This window comes from Rhamphochromis sp. 'chilingali', assembly GCF_963969265.1.
Source record: "Rhamphochromis sp. 'chilingali' genome assembly, chromosome: 22".
NCBI classification, from domain to species: Eukaryota; Metazoa; Chordata; class Actinopteri; order Cichliformes; family Cichlidae; genus Rhamphochromis; species Rhamphochromis sp. 'chilingali'.
Genome location: NC_137950.1, coordinates 17,714,983 through 17,741,236, shown reverse-complemented (window position 1 = coordinate 17,741,236; position 26,254 = coordinate 17,714,983). Strand labels below are relative to the sequence as shown.

The 26,254-nt window shown below is 40.1% G+C and overlaps 1 protein-coding gene across 2 annotated transcripts; it reads right to left on the bottom strand.

The window, feature by feature from the left end:
* Positions 1–855: 855 nt before the first annotated feature.
* Positions 856–26,225, bottom strand: nrap (nebulin-related anchoring protein; the record flags this gene model as incomplete). Of its 2 annotated transcripts, XM_080872865.1 has the most annotated exons (43): positions 856–2,846; positions 3,062–3,217; positions 3,913–4,224; positions 4,361–4,468; positions 4,584–4,688; positions 4,823–4,921; positions 5,142–5,246; positions 5,336–5,647; positions 5,841–5,948; positions 6,035–6,139; positions 6,313–6,411; positions 6,668–6,772; positions 7,268–7,465; positions 7,553–7,666; positions 7,804–7,911; positions 8,021–8,125; positions 8,345–8,443; positions 15,152–15,256; positions 15,350–15,503; positions 16,113–16,270; positions 16,407–16,514; positions 17,395–17,499; positions 17,585–17,683; positions 17,772–17,876; positions 18,001–18,198; positions 18,307–18,414; positions 18,530–18,637; positions 18,774–18,878; positions 18,960–19,058; positions 19,203–19,307; positions 19,487–19,594; positions 19,741–19,845; positions 21,508–21,624; positions 22,314–22,421; positions 22,505–22,612; positions 22,708–22,815; positions 22,934–23,038; positions 23,180–23,287; positions 23,429–23,527; positions 23,852–23,956; positions 25,124–25,211; positions 25,446–25,540; positions 25,924–25,989. In XM_080872865.1, the coding sequence occupies 43 exons, from the start codon at positions 25,987–25,989 to the stop codon at positions 2,562–2,564; spliced, it is 5,400 nt and encodes a 1,799-aa protein (XP_080728991.1). In that variant the 3' UTR covers positions 856–2,561. The 2 variants fall into 2 exon arrangements, with proteins under 2 accessions (XP_080728991.1, XP_080728990.1); XM_080872864.1 differs by lacking the exon at positions 23,852–23,956 and having other exon boundaries at positions 25,924–26,225.
* Between the last annotated feature and the right edge of the window lie 29 nt (positions 26,226–26,254).

The window sequence follows — 26,254 nt, the reverse complement described above, 5'->3', positions numbered from 1 at the left end:
AAAGTTTAATAAAATTGAAAAAACTAATGTAGAATTTGCAGTTGCAGGAGGAGGCTTCCATAGCATCTGAACTAGCTATTCTGAACTCTGTAAAACTTAAAGGACTGGTTTCCTTCTACTTCTGATAACTAAAATCAACAGAGATTTATATAAAGCAACAGTGACATGACATAAAATACAACTCTGGGGCCAGGATGAACCCCCATCAATCGGGTTTTGAACAGGAAATATGACATTTGAACTTGTCACTGTGTTGCATCAAGCAGAATGATTTATAAGAAAGAAAGAGAATGGATGGATTTCACTAACTTGTGCTCTGTGTTTATGAACGTAGGACACCAATTGTAGGATTCTTGAAAACATGCTTTGCTACTGCTGTTTCTTTTTAAATTCACACAAAAAATCTTGACATGTGGCAAATTGGCTCTCATCTGTAGAGTTATAAACCATGCCGCTCAAGCAGGTGCAGAATGTGGTTTGTTCGAGACATTATCTGAAATAACACATCTGGATTGGCCAGATGGCAACATATGTTGCTCTAAGTTACTTAATATGTTAAGTATCAATTTGCTTTTTCCAGGGAAAAAAGTACATATGTTTATTTTGTTGTTTTTTAGCGAATATTCGCTTTTTTGTGCCTTGCATTTATTTTCCTTATCTGAGCTCACTTTACAGTTTGATAACTCTGCTATAGTTTATATACTTTTTGTCTACTTTTGTCATGTGACTGTTATATTAGAAATTGAGAGACAGAGAGAAATTCAAACTGGGGAAGATCCTTTCACCACATACTCAGACTTTCTGGGTCTCGGATGTAACAAACACTGCAGGTATGTGTCTCTTGTAAATTCAGATGGCAGATGCCGAGGCCCTTTACAACGACACTGGTTTGCCACATTTATCAAATGCAGTGTTTTTAATTCTTCCTTTTAAAAGGAAAATAAGACACGATAATTATTATAGCAGAACCTGTGAAGGATACAAATGCATGACATAGACACAGGGAAGCATGTTGGAGAATTTGAAGCTAAATAACTCAAAAAACAACTTAAAGTATGGAAAACCTCAGTTAGCAAACAGATTTTAACAAAGGGCAGCAGAAGGGTTTATAAGAAAGAGGTCCAAAATTATGTCAGAGAGAGCAATCTAAAAGGCAGGAAATAAAATTGCCTAAAAACAAAACAGGGTAAGATCAAAGTAAAGACAGATGGATGCATTTCACTAACTTGTCAACACAAAGCACTTTTACAGAGGCTATAGCAGCCATTGTAGTTTACACTGAAACATCTGTAATCTCTCAATGTGGCCCTAATACTGTGTTGTAAGACTGAAAGACCGGATGCACTGTATGTCTTTTGAATTTGGAAGAGTTCTCAGGCAACTTGTATTTTATTTTGTTTGTTCTATATCAAAGTAATCCAAAATTCTTGCAGATTGCTTTTACATCATAAGATGCATCAAAAATGTTAGTGATCCATTACATAAAACATCTTGGTCTGTCTGACACTGCAGGCTGATTCTGGAGGCCCATTGGTGTGTGTGACCATATATTTTTGGGGGTTTGTGTGAAAGTAATCACAAACAGCATGCACTATGTCACTCTAGTGGTGAGCTGTGGTCAGAAGAACAAGCCTGGTGTCTACACCAGCATCCATACATACAGCTAGATCAGGAGCAAGATCACCTCAACATCAGTCATGTGATTCACCTTACTTTGCTGTGTGTTTTTCTGTACTTAGCAGTCATTTGTATTCTGGGAATAAAAAGGGACAAAAGCTTAGTTTGCCTGGGAAAACAACCCAACAAAAACAGTTTATTAATCATTGATAAAACCAAGAATTTACTCCGAGCCCAGCTTTGAGTTAAAAGAGACACAAACTCACAAAGCTGAACCTGTCAGACAAAAGTAGATCCCATCACTTCAGTAGGCTTATACTTCTTACTCATTGGTTGAAAGTGCATAAAATGATCAAACCTTTTTTGCAAGACTGCAACAAGGTTTTGTGCTTTCATCATTTGAACTTTCAGCATACAGTATTTATCAGATTTTTTTTTAAAAAGGACCAAGCAAAGTGTAAAAAGATGAGTTTGAAATCCTTTGCACTCTGCATCAGTGGCCATATAACAATCTGGTCCAGCCCATATTTCTTCCAAATACACTCAGTATATGAAAGCACAAACTTTCCTTCAGCATTCCACTCAGTTTGACCTTCAACCTGCAATAACCTTAATTCAGCTTTGTTAATCCTGTCGTTTTGCTTGAATTTGCTAAAAATGGCTCTTCAGTTGAAATTTACACCTTAGCACTCACACAAATACCAACAATCCTTCCAACAAACATCACTAGTGCTGTCCTGGTTCAACATGCTTAATCTCACTCTTAATCATATGAACTCTGCTGCAGTTTGTTATTACATCTATAGCAGCTCTGATAATATTGTGGCTTCTCATGTAACTGCAAAGTCACAATTATCGCTTCATCAAAGTAGTAAAATAACACAGTAAAATATAAGCACACTTTCTAAAAGTGACCATCTCTGTCTCCAAATTTCTCCTTTGCTCTACGCTTCTTCTATGGCAGCAACTTTACTGGACTTGGTTGTGTTCTGGAGGGTGGCTGAAGACGAAGATGAGGTGGTGCTGGACTTCTTCTCCATGGATCTGAATGAAGTTGTGGTGGTGCTGGACTTTTTCTGCACGGTCTGGATGGTCTTCTTCCTCTTGACATGAAGAACTTCCATCGCATCCATGTTGACACCTTGCTGGATCTCCTCACTGGTCTCCACCTGCTCAGAAGCTTGCTGTTGCTGTTGTTGCTGCTCCTCCATCATCTGCTGATAATGCAGCTGAAAGGAAGACAGAGAGGACGTTTTCAAGACCCTTTGCTGTCTAAGGACTTCCTTATTTTATATATATATATATATATATATATATATATATATATATATATATATATATATATATATATATATATATATATATATATATATGTTGTTTTTTTTTTGTTTTTTTTAAAGACACTGTACTAATCACTATTGTCACCATTCCATGATGAACTTACCATCATGTGTTGCTGATACTTCGCAATAGCCTCATCAGCGCTAACTCCATCAGCCAGCCCCAACTCTGCAGCCCGGCGTGCAAGCTCTGCTTTATGAGAACCAGGAGGGGTCCAGCCCACTCCTCTGATCCAGTTCAGGTCCGACTTGTAGTTCACCTTGAATAAAAAAGAAAAGAAATGACAGTGGTATATTTCTACTACAAATAAGCAAGTGGCCCAAATTTAATACATGGCATTCTTAAATAACTTGGGGTTAATGTTTTCAATACATTTCATTCAATCTTTGGAAGATTTTGGTTAAGCCTGGGCTTATAGTCAGTTAGTTTTTTAATTAAAAAAACATGAATTATGATTCTGATTAAGGCAACAAAACAAGCCAAAAATAAGTTGCTCTGACTGAGCAGTTATACTTTGTGGCTTAAAACTGCAAGAATGATTCAAAAGGTCCAAAAAACATGGGATCTGTAAACTGGAAAACCAAAACAATAAACTCAAAGAGGGTAAAAGAATTCACAGAATTGTGGCTCATTATTAGACCAATACACAGACCAGTTCAATAATGAGAACGCTCTAACCAGCAACCACAAAATGACCCCAATGTTAATCCATGGGGCAATTGTCCGTGTTAAAAGTACACATGCTTGTTTTTTCAGGATCATCGTGTGACTAAAAGTAAACACTGAATTTGGCTCATGCCATAGGTCCCACTGTTGCACAAGACATTTGCTTTTTGAGCACCTAACAGTGCTTCTTCCCTAAATACATATCAATCAATCAATAAATGACACATCAATAAATGACAGTAATTATATTTTCAGATCCAGCTCAGTTGCACGAGCATCACAACTTACATCACTCTGCAGTTTGTAGGCCTGCTTTGCATGCTTGACATTGAGCTGTTCGGGGTCACAGGTGTAGTCGTGGAGCTTGTGTCGATAGGTGAGGTCACTAGCCTGAGCTTGGCTCTTTTTGGCGTGCAGGAACTCAGGCTGATCTGGGCGGATGTTGTAGTGGGCACGTTCCTCCTTGGACTGACGTTTGTACTCTAAGTTGCTTTGGAGTTTGCTTGCTGCCAGAGAGTGCAACATCTTAGGGTCATCCTCCACACAGCGCAGGCCTACCTGGTGGCCCTTCTCCTTCAAGTGAGCCTCCTTGTAGCGGAACTGTTGCAGGGAGAAATACAGGGTCAGCATCCTTTAAATGCCTTTGTTTAATACTGTTACTGTATAGTATAAAAATGTTTGTCCTGGAATAATAGCCTCGAAAATGTATTTCAATGCAACAAGGCCCATAACTCACATCACTAGCGATTTCTCTGGAAGCCTTGGCAGTTTGGAAGGGAATAGCGTCCAGCCTCAGGTCGTAGCCCGATGTCTTCACTTGCTCCCCAGACGCCTTGTAAACTTTCTTCGTGGAAAAATAATGCTCAAGATTAAAATGTTATGTAGAGATATTATCATCTTTTTTTAAAGGATTTTAAAAAATATTTTTTGTAAGTATTTAGCTGATAAATGTGCCTTACATCACTAATCTGCTGGGCATTCATCTTTGCTCTGATGAAGTCTGGATCATCTGGATGCAAGGTGTATTTATGCATGTCGTCATTCTTTCCAGATTTGTACAGCCTCTGTAGTGGATGAGAGGCACAGGCATGAACAAGGTAGAAATATCACCGCCAGCAGCTAAGACAGCAAAAGACTTAGAGCGGAATCAGGTTTTTGAATCAGTTCTCTCTTATAAGCATTTCCATCTTCTTCCTACCTCACTGCACTGCTGATAACTAGTCTTAGCGTGGACTATATCAGGAGAGTCAGGTACTGAGGTAAACTTCAGGCTGTCTGGCAGCTGGCGATACCTCTTCTGCAAGAAGGAAGACCACACACACATTTAGACACAGATGGCGAAAGCTTTTAAAGCAATACTGCATAAATGCTAAATTCAGCTTCATATGCAGTCAGAGCTGGAGCTCATAACCTTACAGGAGTTTAATTAAAACCATAAACATGATGGATATATTACTTTAATTTGACAGTAAACTGCAGCAATATTATAAATTAACAGGTTTCGGTGCATTACTCACATCACTTATAAGTTCTCCAGCCTTTTTGGCAGACTCCAGCTGAGGCGCACCCACTCCATCCCAGGCTACCCCTTTCATGAAATTGAGGTCTGACTTGTAGAGTTTCTAAACATAAAGTAATAGAGCAATAGATGAGTCAGGACATTTGCACTTCCTATTAGTAATTTAATCTCTTCTTTACTCCCAGCCCTCACCTCACTCTGCAGTTCATAAGCCTTTTTGGCCCATTTGACCTTCATGTCGTCAGGGAGCACCGTGTACTCGTGCAGCCTCGTCCTGTAGTCCTGGTCGCTGGCCAGTGCCTGCGCATTCTTAGCCGCCACCAGATTAATCATGTCTGGCGTGAGGTGGTACTGTCCGCTGGTTGTCAGTGCATCCTTGCGGTACTCCTGGTCGCTGGCCAATCGGCCGGCCTGCAGGCAGTGCAGCATACGTGGGTCGTCCATGATGCATTTGACCCCAATGTGCTTCCCCTTTTCCAGCAGGTGGTTGTGTTTGTACTTGTACTGCAGAGACACAAGTTAGATTAATCAACTGGAACTGATCTGCAAATTTTAATCAAAAGGATACAAAACCCTGCATACGATTCCTACTTTACCAGAGCTTAGAGTGAGCATTTTTTTTAAAAACTTAATCATGGTTGATTTAACTCTTTAAATGCTTGGGTTTTGCTGTGCTGTTCAACAAATGTGATCTTACATCACTGGCGATGCCCGTGGAGCTCTTGGCAGCCTGGAAGGGGATGTCCTGCATGGTGAGTTTGTATCCCTGAGCCCTGAGAGTGTGCCAGGACTCTCTGTACTTTATCTGCAAAGAAAAAAAGTTATCTATATTGTATATACATATAACATTTGAAAAGAACATGCTTATGATCACTGTATGCTGTTAAGTACCTCACTAAAGTTGGCTGCATTGATCTTTGCTTGTGTAATCTCTGGCCTCTCAGATGTAATAGTGTAGCTGTGTTGGTCATTCACCCCTTTCTCCTTATACAAACGCTGGGACAGAGAGATAAAACCCAGTTTATTATCATTCAAATCATCAAATATTTCCAGCAAAGTAACATGCCTGGTTATTTCTAGTAATCTTAAAAAGGAACGTTGCAGCTTAAGCAAGCAAAAAAACATTTACAAGAAAAGGAGAAACTAAAACAGTAACGTTATTGTCTTACTTCATTTGCAATCTGTGAACTGTGTTTGGCATGGATAATATCTGGAGAGTCAGCAACAGAGGTGTGCTTGAAGTTGTACGGCTGCTGACGGTACTTTTTCTGTTGCAGAGAGAATTAAACAGTTAGTTTTTGGTGTAAATCAAGTCAATGTTTTGAATTCCCACCAACAAAATCAAAAGTTAAACCCAGAAAATTTATAGTGAAACATTTTTACCACTGAAAACGTCAGATCCAGAATCAACTATACGATTTCCCTTGATCATGCATCAAGATAGGGTGAATATAGGCAACCTAACATGCACTGAAAGCACTAAAAAGGGCAGAAAGTAAATGAAAAGCATAGGGGATATCTCACTTCACTGATGAGGTCTGTGGCCTTCTTGGATCCTTCAATCTGCAGAGCACCAGTGGCGATCCAGGCTGTGCCACGCAGGTAGTTCAGGTCAGAGCGATACAATTTCTGTAGGGTGGACAAAAAAGAATAAAATAGGAATATTACAGAAGCAAACGTGATTCCATTTTATTACTGTCAGTTACTATCTAGTACAAGTTTCAGCCTTTAATAATCAATTTGCCTGGTAGACGTGTGCTGTCTGTTACAGAGATAAATAAACCAGCCTTGTAACCAGCCTCAAACACACTTTAAGTATCAGATACTAGCTGTTTCTTTAAAATAGCTTGGCCTCAACAATTGGCACTAAAAACTGAAAATCTTGATCACATCTCTGAATGTAAAAACAAGTCTCATTACATAGAAACAACCACTGCAAAGGTTTTTTTTTTTATCTACAAATACAGCATTTCATGTGTTCATTGATTTAATGGTTTAAAATTGTAAAGTACAAATAATGTTGCCTTTGTGCTCTTTTTCACAGCAAGCTCAGTTGTGACAGAAGAGCGTTGTTAAATCTATAAATAAAAGATGCTGCGAGCAGCTGTCTGCCATCACTCTCACCTCACTCTGCAGGGTGTATGCTTTCTTGGCAGCTAGCAGCTTCAAGTCATCCGGCAGCGCGGTGTATTGATGCAGGGACAGCCGGTAGTCCTGGTCACTGACTAATGACTGTGCCTTTTTAGCATGTGCAACCTCCAGCATGTCCATGGGTAGGTGGAACTTTGAGAGTTCCTTTGCAGAGTCCTTCTTATACTTGATCTAGATGGGGAAATGTGATTACGAGAATATTGTATAATCATTAAAATATGATTTCTATCAGCTAAACTGCAGAAACTAAGTACTCACATCACTCTGTAGCTTGCTGGCATAGACTGAGTGAGCAATGTTCAAGTCATCCTGCAGTCCCTTCAGGCCGATCATCTTCCCTTTGGTCTTCTGAAATTCTTCTCTGTACTTTTGCTGAAATGACACACAAAACACACAAAGCTTAGTGAGGAGAGCTATTTGAAAATCTGTGTTGACAAGAGCAGTTTCAGTTCAACTTTCTGCTAAAAAATAGTAATAATGTGGTTTCATATGATGAAATGGATTCTCACATCACTGAGGATCTCTGCAGATGCTTTGGCAGATTGGAAAGGAATGGCATCCAGACGCAGCTTGTAACCGCCATCACGTATCTTCTTCCAAGATTCCTTGTATTGCGTCTGAAATGTGTCGGATGAACAAACTCAGTTTCACCGCGAAAACATTATATAAAACCTGCCGCAGAGAAGAACTTTTTGACTGACTAAATGTGCCTATGTATGGTTTTACCTCACTGATATTCATGGCATTCAGCTTGGCTTGCACCAACTCGGGTAACTCTCCACTCAGTGTGTAGTTGTGCTTCATGTTTTCACCCTTCTCCCTGTACAACCTCTGTAAAGAAGAAAAAACAGCACTAAAGATCAGTTTACCACAATGAAACAAGCCTTAAAATAACTCAATCTGGTGAACTTCTAGGTGCTACAGTGGTTTTTGTGGCATATGTCAAGTGGGCCAAAAAAACTCAACAAGCTAGGTAACAACATGTTTGTTGTATGCTATATCACGCAATAATAACATATGGCTGAGGCTACAAATGTCAGCTGAACTTACATCAATTGCAAGTTTGTTGCTTAGTTTGGCCTGGTTCATCTCTGGAGTGTCTTCAACACTGGTGAACTTCAGAGCGCTTACATCCTGACGATACTTTTTCTGGAGAAGAAAAATACCCCAGTGATGAACACTAGGCTGTAACAATGGGAGGCAACCATAAAAAACTCAATGCATATACGTGTTGGGACCACTAGAGGGCACACACTATATCATAAATATCCCACATAGCAAAATTGGTATGGCCTGGATCTGGCCCACACAATGTGCTTACACATGGCCCACATACCGAAAAGAATGACGGCCCCGATCTGGTTTGCCAGAGGTGGCTCACACATGGGCCAGTTGCAGACACACTGCTGGCCCTGTGCTGGCCCAGAACATTTTGAACTCTGGCCCCAGATGTCAGCCTAATGTGTACCTTAATCAAGCCATGTAATAACAACATGTACTGGAACATAATAGTGGAAAACTAGCAAGACAAAACTCTGTTCAGACAGAGAATGGACTGATTCTTATATAATGCCTTTCTAGTCATCCAGATTACTCAAAGTGCTCTGTACAACATGCCACATTCACACACTTTGTCTAAACTGGGTGCTTCCTAACTATATTCTAACTCTTGACATGCAGACTGGAGGCAGGACTCGAATCACTTACCCTCTGATCAGTAGGTGACCTGCTCTACCGCCTGAGCTTCAGCCACCCAGTGGTAAACATGACTAAACCCTCACTAGGTTTAGGATAAAGTGTACATCACAAACCTGTCAAACCTGCAATTGAAACGTTGGCTACCATAGCAGTATAGTATCGCAACATGGCATTTGGGTCTTCTAACTAAAACAGGAAAATGGTAACATAAATAGTGCCATCATTGCCAGACCTGCCCCACATCTGGTTGATATACACCCCGCCACGACACCAGTCAGTCAGAAGTGCCAGCTTGATGCCGGATCTGGGCCAGACCTGTTTTGTATGAGCCTGGGCCACATAAACCAAAACATAATAGGGCCAGATGTGGCATGCCATCGCATAAACAGTGCCATCTACATCAGGCCTGGCACATATCTGGATGACATATCACTTGCCATGCCAGAAGTCAGCCAGCTGTGCCGGCTTGACACCAGATCCAGACCAGACTTTTCTGCTATGTGGGATGGATCCTAAAAAATAAAGTACCTAAAAAAATCAAAAAGATGGAAAAACAAAAGGAGACTTTGTTAGATAGATACATAACCACATGTTCACAAACAGTATACAGAAAAATGCTCGCTCAGGACGGGCTCCAAGATCTGTTCTGTTTCATAAACTAATGGTGGTAACATGAGTGGAATGACAAATAAGTGGCTGCTCATGATGAGATTAAGAATAGTGCATGTAGATTCCAGCCTCGTGTATCATATGCAGAACATTACAAAAAAGACTGCACCAGATAAAAAGAAGTGACTTCTGAGATATCAGATTCTTTACAGGATGGGCTTCTGGAAAATGTAGGTACAAGAAAATGGCCAAAAGAATTTATCAAGAACGTTTGCTAAGTAGGAGGAATCCCGACTTGAACCCAAGACCTCTTGATCTGGGGTCAAATGCTCTCGAAGAACCCTGATAGCAAAGGCTTTGACTCGGATTGTGTCAGGAAACACTAAGAACAAGGAGAGTCAAAGGATAGGACAACATTTGTATGAAAATATAGTTTAGAAATGAACAAAGGTGAAAAATTAAGGAACAGTGTTTTACTGAATTCAAAGTCAGGCCTGGAAAAAGCCCTGACAACTAAGGTTTTGACTCGGATTGTGTCAGGAAATTCTAAGAAGCACGAGACCCAAGAACGCTTACAAAGTAGGGGGTATCCCGACTTGAATCCGAGACCTCTTGAACTGCAGTCAAATTTCTGTGAAATTATACGTTAGAAATGGACAAAAGGGAAATATTAAAGATTTAGATTTATCTGAATGAAAAGGCAGGCATGCAAAGAGCGTTTGTTAAGTAGGGAGCATCCTGACTTGAACAAAAGACCTTTTGATCTGCAGTCAAATGCGCTGCCACTGAGATATACCCCCAATACCCCTTCCCAATGAACCTGACAAAGCTTTCATGAAATTAAATGTTAGAAATGGACAAAAGGGAAATATTTAACATCTACATTTTTCTGAATGCAAAGTCAGGCCTGCAAAGAAAGTTAAGTAGGGGGGATCCGGACTTGAACCAGAGACCTCTTGATCTGCAGTCAAATGCTCTGCCACTGAGCTATATCCCAGTTACTCCTAATACTCTAAAAGAACCCTAATAGCTAAGGCTTTGACTCGGATTGTGTCTGAAAACACTAAGATGCATGACAGTCAAGAATGTTTGCTAAGTAGGGGGCATCCGCACTTGAACCAGAGACCTCTTGAACTGCAGTCAAATGCTCTGCAACTGAGCTATACCCCCAATACCCCTGCACTGATCAAGAGGTCTCTACTTAGCAAACATTCTTTGCAGCCCTAACGTTGCATTCAGAAAAAACTAAATGTTTAATATTTCCCTTTTGTCCATTTCTAACGTTTAATTTCATGAAAGCTTTGTCAGGTTCATTGTGCAGGGGTAATGGGGGTATAGCTCAGTGGCAGAGCATTTGACTGCAGATCAAGAGGTCTCTGGTTCAAGTCTGGATGCCCCCTACTTAGCAAGCGTTCATGACTGTCGTATATTCAGACACAATCTGAGTCAAAGTCTTTCCTATCAGGGTTCTTCTAGAGCAGGGGTGCCCAATCCCGGTCCTCGAGAGCTACCGTCCTGCAGCTTTTAGATGCATCCTTGTTCCCACACACCTGAATCAAATGAATGGCTTGTTATCAGGCCTTTGCCAAACATGATGGCATGCTGTAGACATCAAACCATTTGATTCAGCTGTGTTGGAGTAGGGATGCATCTAAAAGCTGCAGGACGGTAGCTCTCGAGGACTGGGATTGGGCACCCCTGTTCTAGAGCATTTGACTGCAGTTCAAGAGGTCTCTGGTTCAAGTCCGGATATCCCCTACTTAGCAAACATTCTTGACTGTCATGCATCTTAGTGTTTTCAGACACAATCCGAGTCAAAGCTTTAGATTTTAGGGTTCTTTTAAAGCATTAAGAGAAATGGGGGTATAGCTCAGTGGCAGAGCATTTGACTGCAGTTCAAGAGGTCTCTGGTTCAAGTCCGAATGCCCCCTACTTAGCAAGCGTTCATGAACGTCATGTATATTCAGACAAAGTCAAAGCCTTTCCTGTCAGGGTCCTTCTAGATCATTTGAACCCAGATCAAGAGGTCTTTGGTTCAAGTCGGGATGCCCCCTACTAAGCAAATTTTCTTTGCAGCCCTGACTTTGCATTCAGAAAAAACTAAATCTTTAAAATTTCCCTTTTGTCCATTTCTTCCGTTTAATTTCATGAAATCTTTGTCAGGTTCACATGTCAGGGGTAATGGGGGTATAGCTCAGTGGCAGAGCATTTGACTGCAGATCAAGAGGCCTCTGGTTCAAGTCTGGATACCCTCTTCTTAGCAAACGTTCTTGAATGTCATGCATCTTAGCTTTTTCAGACACAATCCGAGTCAAAGCCATTCCTATCAGGAAATGCTCTGATCAAGTAGAGACCTCTTGATCAGAGCATTTTGATCTGCAGTCAAATGCTCTGCCACTGAGCTATACCCCAATTACCCGTGACATGTGAACCTGACAAAGCTTTCATGAAATTATACGTTAGAAATGGACAAAAGGGAAATATTAAAGATTTAGATTTTTCTGAATGCAAAGTCAGGCATGCGAAGAAAGTTTGCTAAGTACAGAGCATCCCGACTTGAACCCAAGACCTCTTGATCTGGGGTCAAATGCTCTAGAAGAACCCTGATAGGAAAGGCTTTGACTTGGATTGTGTCTAAATATACAGTCAAGAATGTTTGCTAAGTAGGGGGTATCTGGACTTGAACCAGAGACCTCTTGAACTGCAGTCAAATGCTCTGCCACTGAGCTATACCCCCAATACCCCTGCACAATTAACCTGACAAAGCTTTCATGAAATTAAACGTTAGAAATGGACAAAAGGGAAATTTTAAAGGTTTAGATTTTTCTGAACGCAAAGTCAGGCCTTCAAAGAAGTTTTGCTAAGTAGGGGGTATCCGGACTTGAACCAAAGACCTCTTGATCTGGTGTCAAATGCTCTATAAGAACCCTGATAGGAAAGGCTTTGACTTGGATTGTGTCTAAATATACAGTCAAGAATGTTTGCTAAGTAGGGGGTATCTGGACTTGAACCAGAGACCTCTTGAAATGCAGTCAAATGCTCTGCCACTGAGATATACCCCCATTTCTCTTAATGCTTTAAAAGAACCCAAATAGCTAAGGCTTTCACTCGGATTGTGTCTGAAAACACTAAGATACATGACAATCAAGAATGTTTGCTAAGTAGGGGATATCTGGACTTGAACCAGAGACCTCTTGAACTGCAGTCAAATGCTCTGCCACTGAGCTATACCCCCAATACCCATGCCCAATGAACCTGACAAAGCTTTCATTAAATTAAACGTTAGAAATGGACAAAAGGGAAATTTTAAAGGTTTAGATTTTTCTGAACGCAAAGTCAGGCCTTCAAAGAATGTTTGCTAAGTAGGGGGTATCCGGACTTGAACCAAAGACCTCTTGATCTGGTGTCAAATGCTCTATAAGAATCCTGATAGGAAAGGCTTTGACTCGGATTGTGTCTGAATATACATGACAGTCAAGAATGCTTGCTAAGTAGGGGGTATCAGGACTTGAACCAGAGACCTCTTGATCTGGGGTCAAATGCTCTAGAATAACCCTGATAGGAAAGGTTTTGACTCAAATGATCTAGAAGAACCCTGACAGGAAAGGCTTTGACTTGGATTGTGTCTTAATATACATGACGGTCATTAACGTTTGCTAAGTAGTGGACATCCGGACTTGAACCAGAGACCTCTTGAACTGCAATCAAATGCTCTGCCACTGAGCTATACCCCCATTTCTCCTCATGCTCTAAAAGAACCATAATAGCTAAGGCTTTCACTCGGATTGTGTCTGAAAACACTAAGCTGCATGACAGTCAAGAATGTTTGCTAAGTAGGGGGTATCCGGACTTGAACCAGAGACCTCTTGAACTGCAGTCAAATGCTCTGCCACTGAGCTATACCCCCAATACCCATGCCCAATGAACCTGACAAAGCTTTCATGAAATTAAACGTTAGAAATGGACAAAAGGGTAATTTTAAAGATTTAGATTTTTCTGAACACAAAGTCAAGCCTTCAAACAAATTTTGCTAAGTAGAGGACATACGGCCTTGAACCAGAGACCTCTTGATCTGCAGTCAAATGCTCTGCCACTGAGCTATTCCCCCTTTTCTCGGAAAGCTTTAAAAGAACCCTAATAGCTAAGGCTTTGACTCGGATTTTGTCTGAAAACACTAAGCTGCATGACAGTCAAGAATGTTTGCTAAGTAGGGGGTATCCGGACTTGAACCAGAGACCTCTTGAACTGCAGTCAAATGCTCTGCCACTGAGCTATACCCCCAATACCCCTGCACAATGAACCTGACAAAGCTTTCATGAAATTAAACGTTAGAAATGGAAAAAAGGGAAATTTTAAAGGTTTAGATTTTTCTGAACGCAAAGTCAGGCCTTCAAAGAATGTTTGCTAAGTAGGGGGCATCCGGACTTGAACCAAAGACCTCTTGATCTGGGGTCAAATGCTCTATAAGAATCCTGATAGGAAAGGCTTTGACTCGGATTGTGTCTGAATATACATGACAGTCAAGAACGCTTGCTAAGTAGGGGGCATCCGGACTTGAACCAGAGACCTCTTGATCTGCAGTCAAATGCTCTGCCACTGAGCTATACCCCCATTTCTCGGAATGCTTTAAAAGAACCATAATAGCTAAGGCTTTGATTCGGATTGTGTCTGAAAACACTAAGATGTATGACAGTCAAGAATGTTTGCTAAGTAGGGGGTATCTGGACTTGAACCAGAGACCTCTTGAACTGCAGTCAAATGCTCTGCCACTGAGCTATACCCCCATTCCTCCTAATACTTTAAAAGAACCCTAATAGCTAAGGCTTTGACTCGGATTGTGTCTGAAAGCACTAAGATGCATGACAGTCAAGAATGTTTGCTAAGTAGGGGGCATCCGGACTCGAACCAGAGACCTCTCTCCTGAGTTCAACATAAGACCTGGTTCATTAGATTAGAACACCCATTATGCATCTGGAAATTATAGGAAGCAGGGACTTATACGCCCTGAATCGAATTAAAAATCCACCCCTGTAGCTATCAAATTAAGATGAAATCCACATGAACTTATCAGTTAGGGCAACAAGAAATGCTAAATTACATAATGTCAAATTATATGTCTCTTGTACTCAAAGTGAGACCTGGTTCCACAGAGCAGAAGCCTGATAGTTTTGGGCTTCTGAATGGAAATTTAGCCCATAGGCCTGAAGGAGCAAGTTTTCTCATAGTTGAAAGAATGCCTGGATATGTTGGATGAGCTTTATAGTTTTATGTTTTTTAACATGTAAAATCAGATTTCCTCATATTTTAAAGTATGAACTTCAACTTGAATTGAAAAATATATAAACAGATATGATTTTAAACCTTGGAAGTTTCTGTGATATAACTCTCTAACCAAACTGAACACTAAGAAGATTGAGACTGATCTAAAAAAAGAATACTTTTGCCTCATTTTTACTAAAAAAAAAAGGGGGAAATATTAATAACATTTAACAGTGATTGTTTTATAGCTACTCGGAGCAATGCCTTGTCAGTCATAGTATTAAACATTACCTCGCTGACCAGCTCCCCAGCTTTCTTTGCTTGCAGGACATCCAGAGATTTCGAGGCCTCCCAGCCAACGCCCTTCATCCAGTTCAAATCTGACCTATACTGTTTCTGAAAACAGACGTGCGCACATATCAGTATCAAATTCTGCAGTACTTTTGCATGAAATGATTGGTCATTCCAGTGCCTAAAAGTAAGATTTACATCGCTTTGTAGTCCATAAGCCTTCTTCGCCCAGGCAACATTAATGTCAGTTGGCAGAGTAGTGTATTCATGGAGTATAGTCCTATAATTGGTCTCAGTTGCCAGGTCTTGAGCCTTCTTGGCATGGCTGATGTTCAGCATATCCAGGGAAACACTGGAAATGAAGATTAGTTTCAATGAGGAGCTTTGTTCCAAAACTGCAGAAAATGAAAGGTCAGTTATTGTTGAGTTGAGTTCAGCTCTTTGCTGATTGGGGTCTACTTAAAAAGAAGGATAATACACTTCATTTTACTTTGACTTTATCTGGGGTGATGGCTCATGCAGTCTTTATCAGAGCTTGTTTGACCTTTTGAAATGAAATGTCCTGTAAAACTTTCTAAATTGCTGCTGGTATGAAAAGAAAGCAGGATATTGCTAAGGAATCTGCTAATAATGTTTGTAATAATCTAAAAGCTTCTGTCAGTAGTTTTCCTCTTCAACTGATATCTGATAAATGATATAAGCTCTTTATCTCATTTTTAGAGTTACTGAAATGCTATAACACATGCATCATTACCCTCTGAGGTATAAAGATAAGAATATTAGGGCTAAATGACCTCGCTAACTCAGAAAATGCAAAATGAATTGCTTCACTTATTACCAATTAATTGAAGAAGACCATGCAACACAGATTTAAGAAACTATACCCAACTATAAATGACTCCCTTTACTTTATCTCTAGTACCAGATGCATCTGGGTGTAAAGAACTAAGCTTGGCCTCACCTGTATTTGGTCTTAGTGTCCTCGTAGTTCTTTTTGTAGTGGCGATCACTCTGTAGTTTGGTGGCCAGAGTGGAGTGAGCCATCTGAGAATCCTCACTGACCGCTTTAATGCCAATCATCTTGCCTTTGTTTTTCTCATACGTCTCTTTGTATTTCACCTGCAAAAAGACAAGAAATAAATGGTTCAAGATGCTAAATGCTACTTCTTAAAGAATCCAATGATTTCAAAATGCTGCAACTCAACCTAACCTAAGGTTATTGCAAATTTCAGAGTAAAAGAGAATAGAAACTCACATCACTAGCCAGGTCTCTCTTGGCTCTTGCTGTGAGTATAGATAGGGAGTCCAAACGGAGCTCAAAGCCCTTTTCCCTCTGCTTCTCCCAGTTGCTCTTGTACACTTTCTGCAAAGACAAATGCATGAGGAAAAAAATCATATCAGCACCTCACACGCACATATTGAGAAACTCGTTAAATTGCTTTCACCTTCAGGTGAAAACACAGAAAACTGTGAGGGCTGCGTGAGACAGACTAGAGACAATTTGTGAGACAAATTAAGCGTGAAAGACAATTTCACGTTGAACGGTGCGTGAGCTGCTACTTCAAAAGACTTAAAGTGCATTATATCACGTCATGTGGATTTTTAAAAGCAAATCTAATTTTGATAATTTTAAATTATTGGACTGAATAACTGGCTAACCAGCTTGATTTTGTACCATATGGAGACACTAAATAAGTTCAGCTGAATATAAGAAATTGGCTTAAATAGATTCCGCTTTCTGAGAACAACACTATGTCGAACCAGGTCACAGAATCAAACTGCTTTTAAGAAGATAAAATACAGTTTGTTTGTGACATTTTATATATATATATATATATATATATATATATATATATATATATATATATGTGTGTGTGTGTGTGTGTGTGTGTTTGGTTGATATATACAGTTTTGTAATGATACCCTATGATTCATTAACTTGTAGAATCATCTTCAGCAGCAATAACTGAAAGTAATCGTTTTCTGCAGATCCTGGTAGCTAGTTTTTTACCTTTTTAATTTCTATGAAAGAACAAGGGACGTACTTGGTTTTCCACATAAAGTCCCTTTAAAACATAATTTGTCAAATGATTGCATGCATGAACTTATACCAGTTCAAGTGTGAGACACACGGCAGTCAACTGCACATTCTTGAGGAGCTTGTATAACGTAGCAGATAACAGATATAGTTTAAAAATGTGAATATTTGTTTTCTACATCAATTTTTTTATAAATGAACTTACTGCACTGAGAAGGTCCGCGTTAGCCTTTGCTTGTCTGAAAAGAGGTTCGTCCTTTGTGATGGTGTACTGGTGCAGCATCTGCTCTGTGTTTGCTTTGTAGGCCAACTGAAAAGTCACATAGATTAGTATATACTGCAAGAATGCACTAGAATGAATGGCGTCTCATTCTGGCTCTAAAGTGGAGACTTACATCGCTCTGCAGTTCCTGGCTTTTCTTTGCGTGCTTGATGGAGAGATCATCAGCCACCTGGGTGAACCTGATGCTGTCTGCCTTCTGACGGTATTTGGTCTGAGAGAAAAAAGCAGCCAAATAAATGGTGTGCTTGAAAGAAAACAGCAACAAACTAAAATATAAACACAAGCACATTTCCACTCACATCACTAAGCAGCTCTCCAGCTTTCTTTGCCTGAGTGATGTTGAGACATCCTTCGGTCTCCCAGCCCACTCCTTTCATCCAGTTCAAGTCTGAACGATACTGGTTCTGCAGAGAGGAACAAATGTCAAGAAAGACTTCTCCAAAAGACTTCTCTTTGCCTTTTTCTTCATGTCTCTGCATTTAAAAGAGACCCCTTAACCAAAATATCACCCTCAGGTGGCTCTCTCACCTCACTTTGGAGGGCATAAGCCTTTTTGGCCTGCTGGACCTTGATGTCATCTGCCATGACTGTGTAGTCGTGGAGCTTTGTGCGATACTCCAGGTCACTGGCGAGTGCCTGGGCCTTCTTGGCATGGCTTAGGTTGATCATGTCCAGAGGAAGGCTGTACTGGGCCTGGCTCTCTTTAGAGCCCTTCTTGTATTCAATCTGAAGTTGTAACAAAAAGCAATAGGTAACCTCTGAGGTTATACTCTGGGCTTGTGTGAGTCACACAAGTCTACACTATTACATTGCAGGTCAAGCAATTCTACTTACATCACTGCTCATCTTAGCCACTTGCAGAGAGTGCAGAGTCTTGGAGTCGCTCACGTTGACCCCCACAGCCTTCTCCTTGTTCTTCATGTAACTCTCTTTGTATTTAATCTGAAACACATGCCCGTCTGACTTGATTTCATTTGCCAGCTTTTACTTCTGATTAAAGCCACTTAGATTTTTGCTTAGATGTCTTTGCAGCAAAGAGAAGCGTGAGTTTACTTACGTCACTTGCAAGGTCTCGGGAGGCCTTGGCTGCTTTGACGCTCAGATCGTCCACACCAATTTCACAAGCTTTAAACTTTGTCTTCTCCCACTCCTCTTTATATTTAATCTGAAGAAACAGAAATGGGTTATGGCATCATAATGCCAATAACAAGATAGATCATGTGGATTGGTATTGAATTCTGGGTGCTTGCATGACGAGTGAAGGTAAGCTATTGATGCAAGTGTGAGAAGAGTAAACTTACATCGCTACACAAAGCAGCATTGGCTTTGGCTTTTTGGATTTGGGGCAGGTCTTGGGATAGTGTGTACTGATGCTTTGTCTTCTCATACCCGGCTTTGTAATTTAACTAGAGGCCACATGAATTACATGGTTAGAAAAAATAAGAAACTTATTAAGTGTTATGCATGGTGTTATACTGTTTACTTACGTTGCTGACAAGCTGAGCATTTTTCTTGGCCAAAACAATGTCAGGTGTGTCTGTCACTGACTTGTACTTCACCTGGTCAATGTGCTGCCTGTAGTTCTTCTGCAACCACAATGACAACAGCGCTGGGATGAAGTTTGCTATCTGAGAACCGACTTTACATTTGAATAATTTTTCTGATTTTAAGTGCTTTTAAAAAAAAACCTTTTAGCGTTAAAATGTCCCTTTGTCTTAATTATATTGTACCTCTTTCAGTGGATCCAGTTTTCTTTGGCTTTGGTAACCTGGCGTAAGATTGGCCGGGTAGTTGTATTCAGCCTGCTCCTGCTCACAGCCTTGTTTATAAGTAATCTGAGATATGCAGGACAAAACCACCACATCAATAAAATCACTCGCACAGACAGTTGACAGTTTATCATTTTCTATTTACAAATTAAACATGTAAAATTGTTTCTTTTCATCCGTGTAATATGAAATCAAATCCAACCAAGCAGATCTAATACACTGATTTGATTAAAAATAAGACTTACATCACTTGCCAGCTTCCTCGCTTTCATGGCATGCATGGTCTTCTTATCAATACCCGAGTCTTCATAGTGGCCTTTCATACCAGTAGTGTATTTCTCTTTATATTTGTTCTATAGAAAATATTTGTTTAAAAAGAAACATGTTCATGTGCTAATATCAGGTATTAATATATAAATACGTTGTTTGTAGGGTGTCAAAAAATCTACAAAATTATCAAAATATATATATTTGACATTGTTTTTGCGATTAAACTTACATCACTGGTGAACTTGGCAACCTTGGCTGCATTTTGAAACTGTGGGGTCTCACAGAAATTGATGCTGTGTCCTTTGCTGTTCTCCAAGTCTTTTTTATACTCCACCTGTTAGCAAACGTAAAAATAAAGCAGCCAAGCTGTAACATTTTTCACTGCAACCTCATTTTTCTGTTTTCCACAGTGAGAGCTGATCCTTTGTGGCACATTGGTGCCTACATGGCTAAATATACAGTAAAGTTCCTCCCACTAATCAGTCACCATCACTGACACTCCATCATCACTCGAGAGTCTCTGAGACCAACCTTTAATCTTAAACATGCTTTGCTGAGCTTAACATTAAAACCATTTCCCTATTTAACATGTCAGTCTCTTTATCATGAAAATATCACACAGGGGAAACCTCACCTTTAAACACTGGTGCTTGAAGTTATGTGATCATGGCTGTTATTGGGGCCGTCTTTTCTGCTAGCTTTATGCTTAAGTGCAAATAAAGTCACTGATCTCAACCTCTGGATGCTGTTTGAATCGTTGGAGCTGTTTAAAATATTTTCATAAAATTATCTGAGAAATCTAATGCTTTGTGCTCCAGCGTGGTGAGTGAAATACCAGTATCACATTTAGTACTAATATAAAGTCTATTGATGCACCATGCTAATCACGTTTGCTAGTGTTAGCTTGTGGTGGGCAGATTAATCCAACGCTGGTATTGGTTTTGGATCGACAGTAGTGCTATATGATTGATATTTTATTTCTATCTTCTTACTTGAGTATGTAGTCCACTGAATTGGGTTAAATATTTGTTTTTTAATGCAAAAATATACCTCAGTACTCTTGTGTTCACTGTCAAATCTATAGCACAACAGAAACTGGCACAAAGTGCTTTAGAGACAGGCACATTTACATTCCAGGTCTCCAAAAAACAGTTTCCATAAGCAATAAAAAGCTGAAAAGTGTGTTTTATTGTGTAAACTAAAACTGAAAGTGATTTAGTGTTTATTAAATGTGATGATGATGATGATGATGATAATGATGATGATGATTCATTTTTTAAAATCATGACATGCTGCTCTTTGCTACACAAGCTGCCTTTATAGGTTAAAAAGTATCAGTGTGGGCATTGGTATCTGAAATACTTGCCCTGTATTTACTTAAAATACTTTACAATTCGCAGTATAGAGCAGCACTAGTGTTAGCTGATAACTTCTCATCCAAATATTTCTACTTTTGGATTAAAAAGCCAAAACGACTACACTCCAGGGTTTAAAATGCAACTCACTAACCATGCTATGTTCTTTATTTACAGTCTGTCATTATATCATAAACATTATTTGAAGCATAAAACAAAAAAACAAAACTGAGATAATGTGTCTGTGTGGTTTTGGTGGAAAATTAGATTCAGAATAAGAGCTAATTTCTAACACACATATTTTTAAGGCTAAGAATAGATTCTTAAAAATAAAGCGCAGTGTGAGGTAACCTTAGTTTGGCAGGATGGGCCATGACCTTGGAGGTAAGCTGTCACCTCACCACACAAGCATTTCAGAGATGCTGAAAATGCAATTCAGGAGGCTTCATGTCTGCTGGACGCTGACACAGTACACCCAATATCTCCCACTCTTAAACACACATACATACATTTACCTGAGACTGACTGTTGCTTAGACAAAAAGCTATTTGAATATTCACATTGTTCTTTCCCTACGCTCTGAATAAATCTAGACACACAAATGTATTTAGCGAAGGTTGTATGCTTCTCACGAGCCTCACCTCACTGACAATCTTGTTGATTTTTCGTGCGTTCTTCAGTGCCAGATTATCCTCAGAGGTCAGACTGTGAAAGTGTGACGTGCCCTTCATCTTGTTTAAGTCTTTCTTGTATTTTAACTGGAAAGAGATGAAAAATTACTAAACGTGTTGCAGGAGGAGAAGGACAAACAGTTTTGCTCCTGCAAGGTTGAGGAACACACACAAACAGAGTCTAATTCATTCACTGCGGATAGTTTAGAGAATGATGACATCAAGTCTCCTCATTGTTGTCCCTCGTCTGCTATTCTGCCCGGTGTTGACAAGGACACTTGATTGATGAAGCTGAAACTCTTACACACTACACTCTGCAATGTTTTGACAACATTTACTACTAGTCCACATGACTAGATGACAGATACAAGCTCCCTTTATAACTACATGCAATCCTTCCAACACCTACACAACAAAGCATCTAAATGTTAGACTCAACATATTTGGGGCTCAGGAGGTAAAGCAGGTCATCTGCTGATCGGAAGGTTTGTGATTTGATCCCTGGCTCCTCAGGTCTGCATGCCAAATATCCTTGGGCAATATACTAACCCCAGGTTACTCTCCGATTCATCCATCAGAGTGTGAATGCTAGTGAGAAAGCACTGAAGAAAGTGAATGTGGCATGTTGTATAAAGCGTTTTGAGTACGCTGGGAGAGTAGAAAAGGGCTAAATAAGACTCAGTCCATTTACCAAGATGGACCAATTACATGTTTGTCAAAGATACTTACAGCTTTTAGAAATATTTCACTGGGTCCACAGTCAGATTGATACTTACATCACTGGCAATTTCCTGTGCCTTCTTTGCAAGGTGATAACCAGGCGTAATCATGGCGGGGAAACTGCCTTTGCCTCGCTGTTGCTCGTATTCTTCAGTATAGGCAATCTGGAAACAGGAGAGCACTTTGCTTTATTTAGTTCACTTTGAATTAAAACAAACTGATGGAACAGTGACAGTAATTTTCATACATGGCTGAAGTTCTCTGCATTTTCTTTGGCATGGACAATCTCAGTAACAGCCGCTTCAGCGCTGGCTTTCCCCTTTATCTCCTGTTCGTACATCTGACGATACTTAATCTGGTTCAGCATGAAAACAACAGCATTTACATGCATTAGTATTTACTTGCATATGTGTGTGCTGTTTTTTTTGTTTTTTGTTTTGTACTACTTACGTCACTGGCCTGCTCAGTGGCCTTCTTTGACATTTTGTATCCAGGCGTAAGGTGTGCAGGGAAACTACCTTTACCTCTCTGCTGCTCATATTCTTCTGTGTAGGCATACTGATGAAAAAGAGGTGATGCCTCATATCCATAAATATATTATTGTAAGAATATATATGTTTATAGTTGAGCAGAGCTAGTTAAAAAAAAAAAAGTCAACAATGTCTGAAGGGCTTACATCGCTAACAATTTGTCCTTGTTTCTTGGCCAGAATCACCTCAGGGGGGTCCACAAATGTTGTGTATTTGGAAACTCTTTCCTCGTGTCCTTTTTTATATTCCAGCTGAAGAGAAAGACAACAAAGCATTTTTATTTGGCCTCTTGAATTTTTGATAAACTTGCATGGATTGTTTAACAGAAAGGGAAAATCAGTGAAGTTTAATCTTTTCTGTGAGGTACAGAAAGCTAAATGAAATCCACTTACATTACTTGCTAAGGTATTTGCCTTCTTGGCAGTTTGGTAGCCCGGTGTGATCATTGCAGGGAAGCTACCCTTTGCTTTTGACTGCTCATATTCTTCTGTGTATTTGACCTGTACAAAAAAGAAGCCACAAAATCAGCCATGTGACCAACACTGTTAAAAATTGTAAGTTTTTTTTATATCAACTATTTAAATAGAATATACTCATGATACAACAACACAACAACCAGTGAGAAAAAAACGTGTACTCACATCACTGATGGTATTCTGTGCCTGGGACATTGTCACTATCTCCTGGTTGCTCACCATCCCTGAATACCAGGTCTGCTGCTGTGAGAACTCAGACTGAGACTGAAAGGCCGGTTTATATATAAAAGATAAACATGGTCAATTACAAATGTTCCTAAACCAGGCAATTATGCATCTTGCAAGGTTTTTATGAACCTGTTAAATAAGCCATGCAATTCATTTATGTGAAATCATACAAAAAATAAACAAGTGCTTAATCATGACAGACAAAAGATTTGGCTGAATTAAAATACTAAAGTAGAAGAAATTAGGAAGTTTGAAGAATAATTTGTAATTCTTCTCTCTTTTAATTGATAAAGATAAGAATTTGGGTTGAAAATTCCCTTTAAAAGGGTTCAATGGCCAGTTGCTCTCCCAGGAGCTCACCTGGCTGGCCATCTGATTGGCTAGGCAAGCCTTCTTCAGCTCCATGGATCTCGTGTCACAGTGGAAGGTGGACATAAAGCGTTCGCCATCTTCGCGATACTTCAGCTACAAGGATGGCACATGGATGACAAGCATTAAGCCAAGGCCAGCGAGCATTTGCACATGCAGACGCTGCACATGTGACTGCAGCATCCATTTTGGTAGTTGGATGCTACTAATCACCTAAAAATAAAAATATATTTTTTTTACTGCTAGTCCTAACTGGTATTGCTTTACTTAAACAGTGCCAAACATCTCTCTATTCTTGTGCTGCAGGAGAACCTGAGCTGAAAAGCTAAATGATGAAGGGATAATGTTAGAGAGCTGGTATTAATAACTAAGATGTTCCACTCAAGATGGTACAAGACCTGCCCAGAACAAACCAGAATAGAGTACTTTGTATATCATCCTAGAGTTGTAAAAACCATCCCAAACTAATCTTAGAATAGCTCTATGTCAGAGGAAGACACAGGACAGAGTGACGTCTCTAGAGCATCATCGCCTAAAGGGTATAAAGTACAATCAATAGGAATAAGAAAGCAAAAGCTGCATGTTAACCCAAGCAAGATATACACTTTTTAAATGTTCAGTGGGGTAAATCTAGACAGGGGGTTGAGGGCCACTCATGATCCGAGGTCAGCCCTCAGATCAAATGTTGAAATGTTCATTCCCACATCCCTCCAGTGGCTTAAAACAGTAGCCGAGGCGCTTGCTAGCCTACTGCTAATATAAGCATGAGAGCCTTGCGTGAACTTAGAGGCACAGACAGACTCAGACAGACAGAAACAGGTGGCTGAGCAGAGGAGAGGAAGGGATGTGAAGCTGTTTTTTCTGACATATAATTTTAGCCCGTTGAAGCATAAAGTGGGCTAAGTGGAGGGGGGTATCTAGCCCCTGTCAGGGAAACAGAAATAACCTGAGCCAGTCTCCATTCCAAACCACCTCCGTCACCACGGCCTCAGAACCACCGACCACCTCTCGTAAAGAAGGATTTAGACCTTTGTGATCCAACAGTAATGGATACAAATGCTCAGGGTCAAATCTCAAGTTTTTTACTGCCTTTTTAGACCTCGGTGTTCAGTATAAATAACAATCTTTAGAGTAGACACAGCCATAAACTGTCTTTCCTCTAGTGCCATAGACAGCAACAACAATGCCAGTGAGTCAGAGGACTGAAACATGTTGTATGGCATGCATGCTGCTGCTGTGGTTTTGCTCAGGATGTCCTCTTACCTCACTGCTGGCCTTACTTTGCTTCTTTGCGTTAATGTTGATGGGGGTCTCATAGACGCTTGTGAATGTGTTGTTCCTTGGATTGTGCCTGAAAGGATGAGATACACATATAGTTGCCAACATGGTCACACCAGGTGTAATTCACAACGTTAAAAATGGGACCCTGGCTATTGTGCAATCGTGGTTTACTAAGATGCAGTTAATTTGCCTCCTCTGTGCTTTACTCATTAAAAAAAGATTACGTTTTTATTTATTTTTATCATGTCTGGTGATTAACTACAAACGCTCAATAGGCATTGCAGTAGTATTGACTCCTACTTACACAGAGCAGTATGGCCTCTTCTTGTGGCTGACAAAGTTATTTGGAGTGAGTACCATTTTGCAGACATCACAATGAAAACATGCTTTGTGCCAATTCTGCCAAAAATGAAAGAAAGAAAAAGAAAGACAGACCATGAATCTTTAAATCCGTGTTCAGAGGAAACATGACTGGAATCTAGTTCATTAAGCAGAGAAAAAATGCTGGACAAGTAATTTCTGTTATATCTGATTAATAAGAGGCCCAGAATAACATCAGTAATCACATCACATTTTTCCACATGGACTCAATGACCGATTCTCTAAAGCTTTAATGTCACTGCTAAACTGTAAGTCTTTTTTTGTCCAGTCTTTTAATTAAAAACAATCTTATATCCATAACCATTGTGCAGCTGTTATTAGTTTTATGGCTAACACAGACACATTTGAGAGTTCACTTTAACCCAAGAAGGCATTTATTTATAAATGCTTTAATGTATTACCTGGTCAATGCAGTTGATCTTCTCAGCTGGGTAGACCACAAACCCACACCTGGCGCAAGACTGCATGGTGAATGTTTTCCCTTCTTCTCAAAATCTCTCGGGAAAACCAATAAAACTATTGGCCAAAATGAAGTCGGGTCAGTCAGACGGACAGACGGCCCTTTAGCTGAGGAACTGGGAATCCCAGACAGTAGCGGTAGTGCGTCTCTGGTGGCTGAAAACTTAGCTCTGTGACTGTGGGACTGTGAAACTGGCTCTTACTTCACACCATGTCCCATGATGGACCACCCCCCTTCTGTGCCCCGTGCTCAAAGACTGGCCGAGTCCAGCT